At 30.6% G+C, this 16,190-nt stretch overlaps 1 protein-coding gene across 1 annotated transcript in view; it reads right to left on the bottom strand.

Moving 5' to 3' along the window:
- The window catches only part of LOC111675675 (protein doublesex), a gene marked incomplete in the record, with an annotated part of 192,383 nt that overhangs the window by 4,202 nt on the left and 171,991 nt on the right, over nucleotides 1–16,190 (bottom strand). The window contains 1 exon segment of the mRNA XM_046949629.1: nucleotides 5,903–6,341. Within this exon segment, the coding sequence (XP_046805585.1) occupies nucleotides 5,983–6,341 (359 nt within the window).

The following is a 16,190-nucleotide window of genomic DNA, read 5'->3' as shown; positions in this document are numbered from 1 at the left end:
AGTTCAGTTCTAGTTCAGTTCTAGTTCAGTTCTAGTTCAGTTCTAGTTCAGTAATAGTTCAGTTCTAGTTCAGTTCTAGTGCAGTTCTAGTTCAGTTCTAGTTCAGTTTTAGTTCAGTTCTAGTTCATTTCTAGTTCAGTTCTAGTTTAGTTTTGGTTGAGTTATTATATTAACAACATACTGGTTTTATAACAGCATATTTAGATCTATTATTATTTTCTTATATTACTTCCATAATACAATGCATCTACTACAGGGAGTTCAGCGAACAGGTTGATTGGGTATAACTAAGTACTTTGACTATCAAATTTTACAAGCATTTTTGGAAACTTTGAGATATTAGTATAGAATTTTACAGTGAGCAAATAATGGCTAAATTTTTCAATTGAAATGGTTTTTAACCACTGTGCATTATTCAACTAAATGTTGATTTTAGTTCTACGAAATATAATGAAATAACTGCCAATTTCCTATATAATTAACGGTTTCTTAAACATTTTTGTTTTAACTTTGACTTTGATTTCCTTTTCCTTGAAAATCTATAAATCAAAAACTCGAGGAGTCACATTGAAATCACATTTTCAGCCAAAAGCAAAAAACTAAGCGCCAATTTTAACAAGATGAGCGAACATTGATGTATTCTTAACATTATGTTGTACCTAAGGCCATCATTCTTCAATAAAATCTGCCAAAAAACCAAAAAAAAAAAAAAAAGCTGGAAGTGATAAATAAACTTAAACTTAAAGTAGAAATTAAACGTCTCTTAAAAACAAGAAAAAATAATGAACAATAACGTTTTCGAAAAGAGATTATATATATGAATATATATTTGCCACAGATGATGCCATTTGAATGGCCATCACTCGAAGAAAAAAATGGAAAAAAACAGAAGATGCAAAAAACAAACGATGATGTTTTACTGACAGAATTTGACTGTAGGGAAAAGAAGACATGTTTCCACGTTCCATAATACAATGAGTTGAAAGAAGTAACAACAACCGAATGGAAAATATATGACGACAAGACATTTATGATTATTATTTTGTATATTGACTTTTATTGCTTTTGTTTTTCTTCTTTTCTGCTGAAATTGTTGTTTTTTTTATTGCATACTAGTTGTGAGAGGGTCGAGAAACACCAAAGAGTTCGAAACCATAATCAGCTATTATACAACAATTGTTTGGGAGGGGAGTAAAAATGAGAAATGCTCAACAGCATTTAACCAATTGTGGGTGAGAGTGTTAAAAAGCATTTCGTTTTTATAATGTTCAAAGTGAGAGTCTGAAATCTAGAAAGATCCTTGGCTGTACGAAAAAGTCGCAATTTACTTGTTGGGATTAAAATGATCAGTATATCATTTTACTAGATCGGTTGAAATTCTGATCGCTTACAAGAAAACGGTATGATTGATGTGATTGCAATCCCGGGGAAAAGAGGTGTTACCAATATTTCTAGTCTGCAGGGACAATACTGGTGATGATCAAGTGTATTCTGGGCTTTCCTTAAAATGATTTGACCTTGAACCGAGCTAGAGCACGATATAATCTGTTAATACAGATTGTCTGTTATTATTCGAACCACCAATTACGTGCCCTTTGCCATCTCTGTAGTATTGTTGGGCTACTTTAAGAGGACCAGGATACTGTTTTGAGTCTTTAGTAGATTGGAATGTTTGTGAGGACATAGTATCATCAAACCTGATGTTGGGTCCGCCCATTCTATCAACATTAGCCAACGAGCAAAACCCTTACTTACCGAGTAAGTAGACAAGTAATATTAGATGAATAACTACTTATTTGTATGGAATGGTTTCCTTACTAATGTAAATATCAACATTTCTTGAAAAGACTTCCAAAATTGACTACGGTTAGTAACACGTAACTAAATCCTTATTGGACATACGCTATAGACAATTGACTACAAATCCGTTCAAAAAAATAATTTTTATTAATTGTAACGACAACTCATTACCAAGTAATGTATGAAATAACTACATTATATAAAATACTCATTACCAAAATTTTAAAATATTTTACTGGGCAGTGATTACCTTTTCTTTTGTCGGGGATAGATTGAGCTTGATTATGACACCACTCATTTCCCAATGGGGCAACTATGGCATCAGATTAGATAGCTCGAGTTCTTGATCAAACTGTACGTACACAGGACTGAAAATTCCATTCACATTCGTAAATTGCCACCTGCTTGTAAGATATACAATGGGGTGGTCAAAGATGAACACCCAGTGGTTAAAAAAGACCACCGTGAAATAGGCCAACATGGCAGGTGTTCACGTAAAGCACTTCAACATTCATTAACCTCAACCAACATTTAATGTTTACCCTCTACTCCACAAGATGAACATTCTTGTGCACACCTTAAAGGGTTATTCTCGAAACCCCCTTAAGTTTTATGTTTTTTTTTTTGCTTTTAACCATCATTATATTACTGATGATGGTAAATATCATCATGTTTCTTAGGTGAACAATAAAACTTTTGTTTTTTGTTTTGTGAAGTAGCGCAATTTAACAAACTTTACCCTCTTGATAGATGTTTGTTTCACAACATTGATACGAAAACTATATAAGAGAATAGAGTATCAGCATTAATCCATAAAACTTCTTTTAAATTGTATGTGATATTAATGATCATATAATTTCCTTGTTGTTGTTTATTTGTATTCAAAAATGATGAAATATTAAAGATAATGCTCATTCGAATATGATTATAATGCGAGTTAAGATTATTATGTGCAATTTTATTTTTTTATATTTTTTTTTAAGTAATAAACAGAAAGATGCGTTAAAAATTCAAGATGTTTTTATAATGAAGAGAATTTAGTTTATTATGGTGAAAAAACCTGAGACAGACATACCTATAAAAATCATATAAAAAGTTTTTATTAACGTAAATAATTAAAATTTTAGGAATCGAATGAGTGATTAGAGTGAATATGAATTTATTTACGTTCTAAGAGTTAGGATTAGACTTCTCCAATAGTTGTTTATAGAATATCATTAAGAGCTTAAACCACTCATGGAATTTTGTGTATTCTAGTTCAGTTCTATTTCATTTCCAGTTCAGTTCTATTTCGGATCTAGTTCAGTTCTAGTTCAGTTTTGGTGCAGTTTTAGTTCAGTTCTAGTTCAGTTCTAGTTCAGTTCTAGTTCAGTTCTAGTTCAGTTCTAGTTCAGTTCTAGTTCAGTTCTAGTTCAGGTCTAGTTCAGTTCTAGTTCAGTTCTAGTTCAGTTCTAGTTCAGTTCTAGTTCAGTTCTAGTTCAGTTCTAGTTCAGTTCTAGTTCAGTTCTAGTTCGGTTCTAGTTCAGTTCTAGTTCAATTCTGGTTCAGTTCTAGTTTAGTTATAGTTTAGTTATAGTTTGTTCAATTTAATAGAATTTAACTTTTACAGGCTTTTTATCATATAAAGTATTTCAGTGCTTGTTAGTAGGTCTAATTAAAAATATTAATTTTTTGATTAAATTTTACAACTTTTTACATTAAAATGTTGTGCATCTCTAAAAAAATCAGCAATAAAAGTTCAGCTTGTTTAGATTTTTAACGACTTTAGTATCTATAGTTAGTTGGTTTTTTACAATTATACAACTCTTGAAAAGTTTTTAAACAAACAAACGCAATTTAGTGCGTTTTTTTTAAAGAAAATTTAATTGCAATTGAAACTGCAATATAAAATTATAACAATTGGCTGGATGCGTTACACACAAATACTTGCAACAAACTATAAATATTTTATTCTTTTTCTTATCTCTTCTCTGAGGGATTTATGGATCTTAAGCATGTGGGCTGGTTTCTTAGCCATTATAATAGTTGGTCATAACGATTAAATTCATTTTGGGGCCATAAACTGAAATTCAATGCACCTGAGGAACCACCACTAAAGGCAATACTTACAAATGTACACTAAGTTTTCTTTCTATATAATGTGCGTCTGCCAAATATTGTAAATGAAATGAAATGAGTTTGAGTTGGACTAATAAAAATAAAATTACAAATGAAAATAAAGCTTAAGCTTATAAGACGCATGAACAGCAACAAAAACATAAGAAAAGCACTTAAAATGTTAAAGGATGAAGTGGAAAAAAAGAACGAACAGAAGACCTAAAAGTACCATCCATGAAATACTTAAGAGAAGAACAACCAACCAACCAATATAGAAAACAGTCGGACAGGTGATTAAAACAAGTTTGAAATCAAATATAAATTTTATGGTTTAAATAAATAAATGTGAAGATATAAAAAATTGTAAGCTATTTAAATATAAAATTTAACAAGAAAACTACATTATATGTTGCAAGAACTAAATGTAAACCAAACGTCAACTATGTAGGGCTTATACATATGTATTTAACAAAAAAAACTTGAAAAATTGTAATGTTCGATCATAGAACGTTCTTCGACAATTGATTTTTGGTCTAAGGCCCTTTATAGCAGCTTTTGTTTGGATTTTGCACAAGAGGTTCCCAGTGATACTCTGGCCAGAATTATTTCAGTTCTAGTTAATTTTTAGTTCAATTTAAGTTCAGTTCTAGTTAAGTTCTAGTTCAGTTCTAGTTCAGTTCTAGTTCAGTTCTAGTTCAGTTCTAGTTCAGTTCTAGTTCAGTTCTAGTTCAGTTCTAGTTCAGTTTTAGTTCAGTTCTAGTTCTGTTCTAGTTCAGTTCTAGTTCAGTTCTAGTTCAGTTTTAGTTCAGTTCTAGTTTAGTTCTAGTTCAGTTCTGGTTCAGTTTTAGTTCAGTTCTAGTTCAGTTCTAGTTCAGTTCTAGTTTAGTTCTAGTTCCGTTCTAGTTCAGTTCTAGTTCTGTTCTAGTTCAGTTCTAGTTCAATTCTAGTTCAGTTCTAGTTCAGTTCTAGTTCAGTTCTAGTTCAGTTCTAGTTCAGTTCTAGTTCAGTTCTAGTTCAGTTCTAGTTCAGTTCTAGTTCAGTTCTAGTTCAGTTCTAGTTCAGTTCTAGTTCAGTTCTAGTTCAGTTCTAGTTCAGTTCTAGTTCAGTTCTAGTTCAGTTCTAGTTCAGTTCTAGTTCAGTTCTAGTTCAGTTTTAGTTCAGTTCTAGTTTAGTTCTAGTTCCGTTCTAGTTCAGTTCTAGTTCAGTTCTATTTCATTTCTAGTTAAGTTCTAGTTCAGTTCTGGTTCAGTTTTAGTTCAGTTCTAGTTCAGTTCTAGTTCAGTTCTAGTTCAGTTCTAGTTCAGTTCTAGTTCAGTTCTAGTTCAGTTCTAGTTCAGTTCTAGTTCAGTTCTAGTTCAGTTCTAGTTCAGTTCTAGTTCAGTTCTAGTTCAGTTCTAGTTCAGTTCTAGTTCAGTTCTAGTTCAGTTCTAGTTCAGTTCTAGTTCAGTTCTAGTTCAGTTCTAGTTCAGATCTTGTTCAGATCTTGTTCAGTTCTAGTACAGTTTTTGTTTTGGTTCAGTTTTAATTAGTACAGTTCGAGTTCAGAAGAGGAAATTTCTGTGAAAAAATCTTTATCACTTAATGACAAGTTAATAATTAATAAACCCTCTTTAAAAATATAACTATAACACGCTACTGCTTTTACGCATTCAAGGTTAAATTGTGCACAAAATTTATGACATCAAACTTTTTTCACAACTCTTTCAACTGATGTTGAATACCTAATGAGACGTAGCTGCTTTATGTCTCTAATGCAAACATCCTTCCCCACAGAATTCAAATGAACAATTAAGGCAAATTGAATAAAAATAGTTTTGTATAAATTTCACATAATTATAAATAAAATATAAGTTATTAAAATACCGGTAACGCCAGACATAATTAACAAATTCATTTATAAAGGTGCTAGCTAGCTACTTACATTTTAATAATTATGTAAATAATTATAAGAAAAATACAAATAAAATAAAATTATCAAGATAAACATTTTGATATAAATACTTACACATGTAAAACGGCTGTAGCTGCCGCCGCTGCTACAGCAGCTGCTGTTGTATTATTTACATCACAGTCCTGTTGGTATTGCTACGTAGCTGCGGCGGCAGCTGCCGCTGCTGCTGCTGCGGCTATAACTCCAGCGGATGGTGTTGTTGTTGTTGTCGGCGTTGGTGTTGAGGTAGCCGTTATCGATTCACCACATATACTACTACTACCAGATCGACTGATTTTGGACGGACTCGTTGATGCTCGACTTAGGGTTAGAGGTTCTTCGGGTGTTGGTGCTGAATGTGGTGGTATGATGGCAGCAAAATGGGGTGTTGGTAATTCAGTCCAAATCGTTCGACCCAATTGTATGGATGGATAGGCCCAATATGCTGGTGGTAGGGTGCCATAACGTTGATAATTATAATAGGTTTGTGTAAGTTGATTTAATTGTTCGGTAGCTGTATTATTGGGAATGTAGACGAGATTTTTGATTTTGTAAAAGTAAAGAAAGTATATATTAGTTTGATTTGTTATAAAAATTATTTGCTAAAACAGTTTTTAAAGTAAATCTATTAAAAATACAACTAAAACTGAAAACATTTTAAAATTTTAAATCGAATGTAACGAATGTTCTCTTTTATTATTTGGGAATAAACTAGAAACAAAACTATGTTAGATATTTTTGTTTATTAAATACAGTTTTATTAAATAATTCCTCTGTATAAATAAAAACTAAAATTACAAAATATTTGTCGCGTTGATTTCTATACATTTTTATTTTTAACAAAAACCAACATTTTTATAATACTTTTTGTCATCAAGTGTTAATCGGCTTTGGCCAGACTTAAAAACAATTTATATATACAATAAAATACATATAAAAAAATCAAAAAATGTCCATAACAGATTTTCTCGTTAAAAAATTAACAATTGTTGTTATTTTTTTTTTCCTATATTTTTTCCACATTATTTTCTTTTTTTGCTGCCAACATAATGAAGCGAAAATAAAGTAGAACTCCAAACGGTAGTAAAAATAAACTTTGTTTTATGACTTTTTCCATTTTAACAAGTTTTTATTGTTATTTTTTAGTTTTTTTATTTGTTGTATATATTTTTGGCTTATTTCTTAATTTTATTACCGAAAGGATTTCAAATGTTAAACCAAATCGTTAGTTAGTTGTGTGGATTTTGCTAAACAAAAATTACCTGCTCCAACTATAATATTCCGTATATAAAATGCTCTAGAACACGTAATTTGCCACAAAAGAACAAAAATCGTAATAAAAAAAAATACAATTTTAATAATAGAGGTTCTGTTTTCTTTTTCTCTTAGTTTTGCTTTAAGTGTAAACTACCAATATTTTATGACTTTCTACTAAATACAGAATTTTTTTGCTTAAATATGAAATCCATTGTTCTTGCTAATATTAGCACATGATGCATAGATTTGGCAATTTTGCTGCCAGTCGTAAAAAGTCTTTTTCTTTTTTTAAATGCTAAAATTCTTTTTAAATAGAATTGAGATTTTGTTCTTGATCAAAGAAAGATTTTCTGTTAGGATATTTAAATTAACTAAAATTTAAAAAAAAAAGTTTTATTTTAAGTCGTAAATAAGGCTTTTGGTGTTTTATGAAATACTTAAGCATTCAGCTGGTAAAGTTATGAATTTAAATAATAAGTAACTGGTAACGCTTTAACTACAATTATCAAAAGATCAGTCCGTTATAACTTAGACCTTATCTAGTTCACTTCCAGTTCGGTTCTAGTTCAGGTTTAGTTCAGTTCTAGTTCTAGTTCTAGTTCAGTTCTAGTTCAGTTCTAGTTCAGTTCTAGTTCAGTTCTAGTTCAGTTCTAGTTCAGTTCTAGTTCAGTTCTAGTTCAGTTCTAGTTCAGTTCTAGTTCAGTTCTAGTTCAGTTCTAGTTCAGTTCTAGTTCAGTTCTAGTTCAGTTCTAGTTCTAGTACTAGTTCAGTTCTAGTTTAGTTCTAGTTCAGTTCTAGTTCTAGTACTAGTTCAGTTCTAGTTCAGTTTTAGTTCAGTTCTAGTTCAGTTCTAGTTCAGTTTTAGTTCAGTTCTAGTTCAGTTCTAGTTCAGTTTTAGTTCAGTTTTAGTTCAGTTTTAGTTCAGTTCTAGTTCAGTTCTAGTTCAGTTCTAGTTCAATTCAGTTCTAGTTCAATTCAGTTCTAGTTCAGTTCAGTTCTAGTACAGTTCTAGTTTAGTTCTAGTTCAGTTCTAGTTTAGTTCTAGTTCAGTTCTAGTTCAGTTCTAGTTCACTTCTAGTTTACTTCTAGTTCAGTTCTAGTTTAGTTCTAGTTCAGTTCTAGTTCAGTTCTAGTTCACTTCTAGTTTACTTCTAGTTCAGTTCTAGTTTAGTTCTAGTTCAGTTCTAGTTCAGTTCTAGTTCAGTTCTAGTTCAGTTCTAGTTCAGTTCTAGTTCAGTTCTAGTTCAGTTCAGTTCTAGTTCAGTTCTAGTTCAGTTCTAGTTCAGTTCTAGTTCAGTTCTAGTTCAGTTCTAGTTCAGTTCTAGTTCAGTTCTAGTTCAGTTCTAGTTCAGTTCTAGTTCAGTTCTAGTTCAGTTCTAGTTTAGTTCTAGTTCAGTTCTAGTTCCAGTTCAGTTCTAGGTTAGATCTAGTTCAGTTCTAGTTTAGTTCTAGTTCAGTTCTTGTTCAGTTCTAATTTAGTTCTTATTCAGTTCTAATTCAGTTCTAGTTCAGTTAAAATTAATTTCTTGTTCATTTCTAGCTCAGTTCTAGTTTTAGAACTGCTTCCAAAATTGGGTTTCAAAAAACAAATGGTGGTTTTAGAACATTTGCATAAAATTATATAAAAATATACAATTCTTAAACTTTTTTTCATTGTTAAAAATCGACCCAAAAAAAACTAGTTTTCTTAAAATTAAATTCTAAATTTCTCACCTTAATCACCATTAAAAATAAAAAAGCCAGACATAAAAGGATAATGTACATATACACTGACATGGAAAATCTTGCTGACCATACTTTTTAAGTTGTCATAAAAATTTACTTAAATATACTATTTTTGTTTTAAATTTTCTATCTAATTTCTATTTTATAACCGATTGGGTGTGTTTCCTAGACGCATACTCTGCTAAAATCATAAAAACTCAACAAATAAGCAAAAAATGTATGTGTTTGTGATTTCTTCAACTATTTGCCAGTTTTATTGCCGTTGATTTTAATGCTATAAAAACGTTCTCTAAGATACTATTCATTTTCTAAAGGAACCAAATATTTCCTTGTACGAAATAGGAAAAAGAAACATAAAAGATTTCAAATTGTATATTTAATAGATTGCATGATGTGTCATTATTCTGAAATGCACTCAAGTGGAAAGTTGTAAATTCGAGGATAGTTGAAAAAAACACAGCCTGCAGTGATAATGATACATGTTTTTTGAGTTATAATAAAATTTAGAGAAAATTTAAAGAAAAAAAGAATTAAAGATTTAAGTTTGACGGCCGACATGAAATATGGTGCTAATCTTATTAGTTTTTTTAATTTTACCATGATTTTACGGTATTTTAGTTTCTACATCAAAGTTCATAATTTATATCATTTAAATGATTTTTCTACACATAATTATGCAATGCAATTGTTTGCTTAACTGAATATCAAATTTGTGTGGAATTTTTAAGTGTCTGCATGAAAAGTATTTTGGTGTAAAATAAAAAAAATATAACAATAAAGCGTTAAATTAAAATTAGTAAAGCTTTAATTTATTAGGTTATAAAACTTCTAGTTCAGTTCTACATCACTTCTATTTCAGTTCGAGTTCAGTTCTACATCACTTCTAATTCAGTTCTGTTTCAATCAGGTTTCAGTTCTAGTTCAGTTCTAGTTCAGTTCTAGTACAGTTCTAGTTCAGTCCTAGTTCAGTTCTAGTTCAGTTCTAGTTCAGTTCTAGTACAGTTCTAGTTCAGTTCTAGTTCAGTTCTAGTTCAGTTCTAGTTCAGTTCTAGTTGAGTTCTAGTTGAGTTCTAGTTCAGTTCTAGTTGAGTTCTAGTTCAGTTCTAGTTCAGTTCTAGTTCAGTTCTAGTTCAGTTCTAGTTCAGTTCTAGTTCAGTTCTAGTTCAGTTCTGGTTCAGTTCTAGTTCAGTTCTAGTTCAGTTCTAGTTCAGTTCTAGTTCAGTTCTAGTTCAGTTCTAGTTCAGTTCTAGTTCAGTTCTAGTTCAGTTCTAGTTCAGTTCTAGTTCAGTTCTAGTTCAGTTCTAGTTCAGTTCTAGTTCAGTTCTAGTTAAGTTCTAGTTCGGTTCTGCTTCAGTTCCACTTCAGTTTTTGTTCAGTTTTAGTTCGGTTCTAGTTCGAAGCGAAGGATATGTGCACTTTCCTGACAGATAAAAGATTTTCTCATTTAATTCGCTACTGATTGTATATGTATAAAAATGTCACACTTTTCAATAGCAAACCACAATCACGTTTACAATATATACTAAGTACGGAATTCGTTTAAATAACAAGTCATTTAACATACAAAATAAATTGCCAAATTAACTGACTTTATGCGGCAAGAAAAACTTTATATTTTCTTGGAATTGAAATGTTCGCAAAAAGAGAAACAGGCAACATGACAACTACAAGACAAATAACAAGAAAACAAAACAAAAACTAACTAATAATAAATCTTTATAAAAAACTCCCCAAGAAAAAAACATGACACAAGGTATGCAATTGACTAAATATACCAAAATAATGTGTGTATTTTTCCCCAAATAAAAAACAGGTGCTAATAACTAAGCAGGCCCATTTCAAAGTCCGTAAATTTATCACATTTTTTTTGGTTTTTCTTCTTATAAAAGGTACAACGTCTTCGCTACTTTAATCAGATCTCTCTTCTGAGATGTCATAACTTATAATTCTTAATCAATAGCACTTATTTAGGTCTTTAACAGAAGCACTGCGTAGATTGGTCATTAAAACAATGAATGGTCGCTTAAAAAAAAGGAAACTCTTCTAAATGTACATTTGTATGTATGAACATTTAAAAGTGTTCTTCAACAGTTTCAAAATATTAGAAATAATTATTATTATTTTCTTTGCCTTTTTTTGTCATACAAACCTGTCAAAAAGCTGTTGAGACATGCTGAGTTGACAACTGTATGACAACTTCATCTTGTTCATGACAGAGATACTAAGTTAATTGATTATTCTACCTATTGTCATTGTGTTTGATATTTAAGATCCTCTTAAATGTGTCCAATTTCATGAGGACTGTCAAAACTGTTTTTTATACCTGTTTAATGGCAATCCCCTCATCATGATCATCATGGTTATGATGTAATACAAGGTGTTGACAGTTTGATGACATTTTTTATGATCTTATTGTACAGTTTATTAGGGTGCAACTGTAAGACTAAATTATGGAATAAATTTTCTATTTAAAGAAAATTAAAAAAAATTATTTTTGTTTGGCTTAAGCCTAGTAAGAAAAATATTTCCTGTTAAATGTTTTCAACATTTTTTTGTTAAATTTAATTTAATTAAATTATTTCCATATTGACCTTTTGATGTTTAAACAGAAAAATCTAATCATAACGATTTTAAACAAGTTTTATAAAATTGGTTTTATTGATGGAAAAATATCAATTTAATGTAATAAATACGTATAATAAAATGTACTATTTTTTATATTCTATTTATTTTTATACATTCATAGTATGTTATGCAAATTTTTAGCTTACATACGTACACACACATACATATGCATGTACATATATTATTACTGATCAAATAGTATTAAAATGTAAATTTGTTTTGTGTTTTTACAAATCAAATTATAATGCGGTTTATAATTTTAAATTGACAATAGTTGTTTAAAATAACAACAACAACGCAATGGCTGTGATTAAATATAAATGTAAAAATAATAAATTTTGTGAAATTTTTAAATAAATATTAAATAAAATTTAAAGGATGATACTTTATATTCAATCAACTTTTTGTCGAAAAAGAGTAAAATTATTCTCTTATTAAAAATGTAATCAAAATATTCTCGGAAATAAGAAAAAAGAAGTATGAATGTATAGTCGGGTATAGCCGACCATATGATACCCTTCACTAGTCAGTATGTTAAAAATGGGGATTATTTAAAAAAAATAAAGCATTTGATTAGTTTTCAGAGTATTTTTACTTTTTTTTTTTGCAAAAAAAGAGATTTTTTTACAAGAGGACTTAAAGGGGAGTAGGGGAAAATATGACCCTATCCTTATAAATGTTGGTAGGGGAAGTTAAGTCCACATCAAAGTTATTTATGTATAATTTAAAAGTGTTTGTAAGTGAATTTTGACCTTCAAGTCATTTTCTGAAGGGGCTTTTCTATGAGGTCAAATGAAGCCCGATCATTACAATAATCGACTTTTGCTGACATCATTTAAATTCATTATAAGCCCAAAGACCCGATTTTAACCATTTCAATAGGCTTCATCAAAAGAATCGTGTGTACCAAATTTCATCCAATTATCTTGAAAATTGCGGCTTGTACCTTGCGCACAAGGATTACAAGGACAGCATGCCAGACGGACGTACGGACATACCCGGTAAGTAGGCAAGTAATATTGGAGACTTATTATTAATATTTATTTTTGTTCGACGATGACCACAAAATATCTAGTTACAAATCTGCTTACTCGACTTTTGCTATTTCTTACTCAATGCCCAATTAAAAAATATTTTTATCATTCTATCTGGAATGGTTTTTACACAAATCAACATTTCTTGAAAAAACTTCCACGTTTAGAAACACTAACTTATTCCTTATTAGTCATACGCTATAGACAATTGACTACAAATTCCATTCACCAAGTAATGTATGAAATACAATACTCATTACCAAAATCTGAAAATATTTTGCTGGGATCAGCACAAACCCAATATACCCTAAAGTGGTGTAGGGTATAAATATTCACTTGTTTTTTTTTTAAATTTCATTTCTAAATTTTCTATATTTATACCTTTAAAAATATATCTACTTATACATACCCAGTAAAAACTCGGTAATGGGTTGTACTTCCATAACCACTTACTTTTCAATGACAATTTACTTGACGTCGGCATTACTTTAAAGTACACGAGTAATGATTTTATTTTACTCTGAACTTATTTGTAAGCAACATATACTTCTTTAACTCCCTATTTGTAAAAGAGCGTAGAATACTTGCCTCCAATGACATCACCGTGATAAATTAATTAGTTAAAATGATATAGAAGAAGTAGTGAAAATAGGTTTTATTAGCATTTTAACTCATTACTTTTCAATGTAAGTTTTTTTTGGGTAGTTTAACAAATAACTAGTAAATATTTCAACATAAATGCTTTTTTCATATTGCAAAAGACAAAATAAATAAATAAACTTCTAGAGATTGGTATTTTTTAGATTTCTGTTTAAGTCATAAACAGATCTTTAAAAATTTCCTTTTCATATAAAATATTTATGCCATTTTACAATGTATATTACCCATACATGTAGACATTAATATATACCCAGCAAATATTGTAATCTTCTTTTGAAAATATTAAGACTAATTTTAGATAGTCAGTCAATAGGACTAACTATAATCTGGTCTATAGTCTGGACTAATAGACTTTATGATAGTATAGCTTTTAGTAGAGTGTTGACTAAAATTAAGTCTATATTTCAGACTATAATTTAGACCATAATTTGGCCTATAGTCTGGACTATAGTTTATTCTGAACTATAGTCTGGGTTATAGTGTAGTCTATAGTCAGGACTGTTGTGTGGTATATAGTCAGGACTATTGTCTAGAATATGGTCTAGTAGATAATTTGGTCTATGTCCACTTTATAATAGACTTTTATATATAGTATGGACTATAGTATGTGTTATAGTCTTGTCTATAGTCTGAACAATAGTCGAAACGGTCTAGTCTTCTGGCTGTACTATAGTATAATCTGAAGGCTGGACTATAGTAGAGACTAAACACTGGACTATTAGGTAGTTTATAGTTTGAACTATAGTTTGTACTACATATAGTCTCTAGTACAAACTCAAGTCTAGTTTACAGTTTAAATTATCGTCTGAACTGTTATCAAGTCTATAATCTAGAGTCTAGACTCTATAGAATGAACTATTATCTAGTCTATAGTAAGGGCTATAGTGTTGTCAATAGTGTGAACTGTATTTTGTCCAAGTTATATGCTGTACTATAGTCTAGTCGAAAGGCTAGACTATAGTGTAAACTAATATAAAGTCTATAGGTCAGACTAGAATCTAGGACTTAGTATGGTCTATAGTTTGGTCTATACTATATGCTAGTCTATAGTCAATGCTATTAAGTAGTAAAATATAGGAGTCTGGACGATATTTAAGTCCATTGTCTGCTTTATTTGGCCTATTGTACAGATTTTAATCTGAGCTGTAGTCTACTCTGAATAGTGTGTATTCAACTGTCTTTAATCCCCCCGGGGTAAGACCCACATCTTGGTGTATTGCAATTCCGGAGGTAAAGAGTACATGTAGTCTGCCTGAACTATAATGATGTTGATTTGAGAAGCGGTCTAACCAGAGCACATGTGGGGTAGGGTAGAAAGTTGCCCGCATTTTTATATTCTGGCTAGTCACTTGATTGCAGTTGGTTGTGGCTTAAATCTAAGCAGGAAAGAAGTGCTTGCTTTACAGATTAATAAATTTCTGTTATCGTTTCTAGATTCTAGAAACTGTACAAATTATCGAGCATAATTGTGGATTAATAAAATGTTGGATTTCAGCTGATAATGGTTGAGCGATATATAAGATTTTTCCTTTGTCGAGGTTAGACTGAGCTTGCTCATGACACCTGTTCTTCGTAAACAGGGCTACTATGGCAAGAGACTAGATAGCTTGAGTACTTGAGCAAAGTGAATATATACTGAACCAGATATCCATATACGTAAATTGCAATTGCCGTGTAAGATACATAATGGGGCAGTGGTGAGCTGTTACTTTTTACTCACCCAGTGGTTGAAAAATACCACCGTGGAATAGGCCGTCAAGGCAGACGTAAACGTGAAGCACTTCGACTTCATGTTTGTAATCCCCCCGCTAATGTTTCCTCAATGAAATACCCTTATCTTGGTAAATTGTAACCTAGGAGTAAAAACGTGCTAACTGTACCTCAAGTCTGTCAGGACCATATACGTAAATTGGTACCGGCGTATATGTAGCACATTGGGATGGCGGTGAGTGGTTGAAAAAAACCTTCACGGTGGTCATCGAAATTCATTTGTCTGGAGTAATCATCATTCTATAATCAGTACTTTATCTATCAGTTTAATCTCTATAGTGAGATTTTTATGACAACTTCATTCCACAAAACGATTTTTTAACCGAAGAAGATAACATTTCGAAAAAGTCACCCAGAATTGCTGGGTAAAAACACAATAGCAATTGTTGTAAAACTTGGCGAATTTTTTTCGTACATTTTTTGATATTTTAAGTGCAACATATAAATATTTTTAGTTTTTTATTTTTGTTGTTGTTGTTTGTTGCCTTTAGATGTGTTGTAAAATGTTGTTGCTGTTGTTCCTTTTCTTTCCTTCCAGAAGGCCATAAACACTTGACGTTTTATGATCATTTGCTGGAGCTGATGTTGTTTTCGTATTTGTTATTATTGATGTTGTTTGCAAACGAAATGAATCTCCTGCTTAAGTTTAATAGCTCAACAGAATACGTAGTATGTGAATGTATTTGCTTGCATGTATTGGAATGAAAAGAAGACGTAGTAATCATAGAATAAGAGGATTATCCAGCATTACGTGATGGCATGAAATGCCAGGCATCAACAGTATTCAGTCATGCCTGAACATTTTCGAAAGGATAAAAATGAGTTAGTTGCTCATGTGAGAGTGTGTCTGCGAGTGTTGGTGGCAATTGTGTAAAATGATGCATTTACTGTTGAAGTTGCTTATGGTAAAAAAATATATTGCTGCAACATGAAACGTAAATGTGTTATTTATAGTTGTAGCAAGTTATAGATGTATTTTAGAGAACGCTTCATAATAATGTTTATACCATGAAGGCTAACTACTTCTGGTATTGGTTGAAAATTGAAAAATTATGAGTTAGTGAAATTTAGATTTATTTAAAAATTAAAGTTGAAATTTTCTATATATTGAAAATTTAATCTAATCACGAAAAGTGTTTGCCAATTGTTTCTAGTTCAATTCTAGTTCAGTTCTATTTCAGTTATATTTCAGTTCTAGCTCAGTTCTAGTTCAGTTCTAGTTCAGTTCTAGTTCAGTTCTAGTTCAGTTCTAGTTCAGTTCTAGTTCAGTTCTAGTTCAGTTCTAGTTCAGT

The sequence above is a fragment of the Lucilia cuprina genome, chromosome 4 (assembly GCF_022045245.1).
Source record: "Lucilia cuprina isolate Lc7/37 chromosome 4, ASM2204524v1, whole genome shotgun sequence".
In the NCBI taxonomy this organism is placed as follows: domain Eukaryota; kingdom Metazoa; phylum Arthropoda; class Insecta; order Diptera; family Calliphoridae; genus Lucilia; species Lucilia cuprina.
This window is presented reverse-complemented; position numbering and strand designations above follow the sequence as displayed.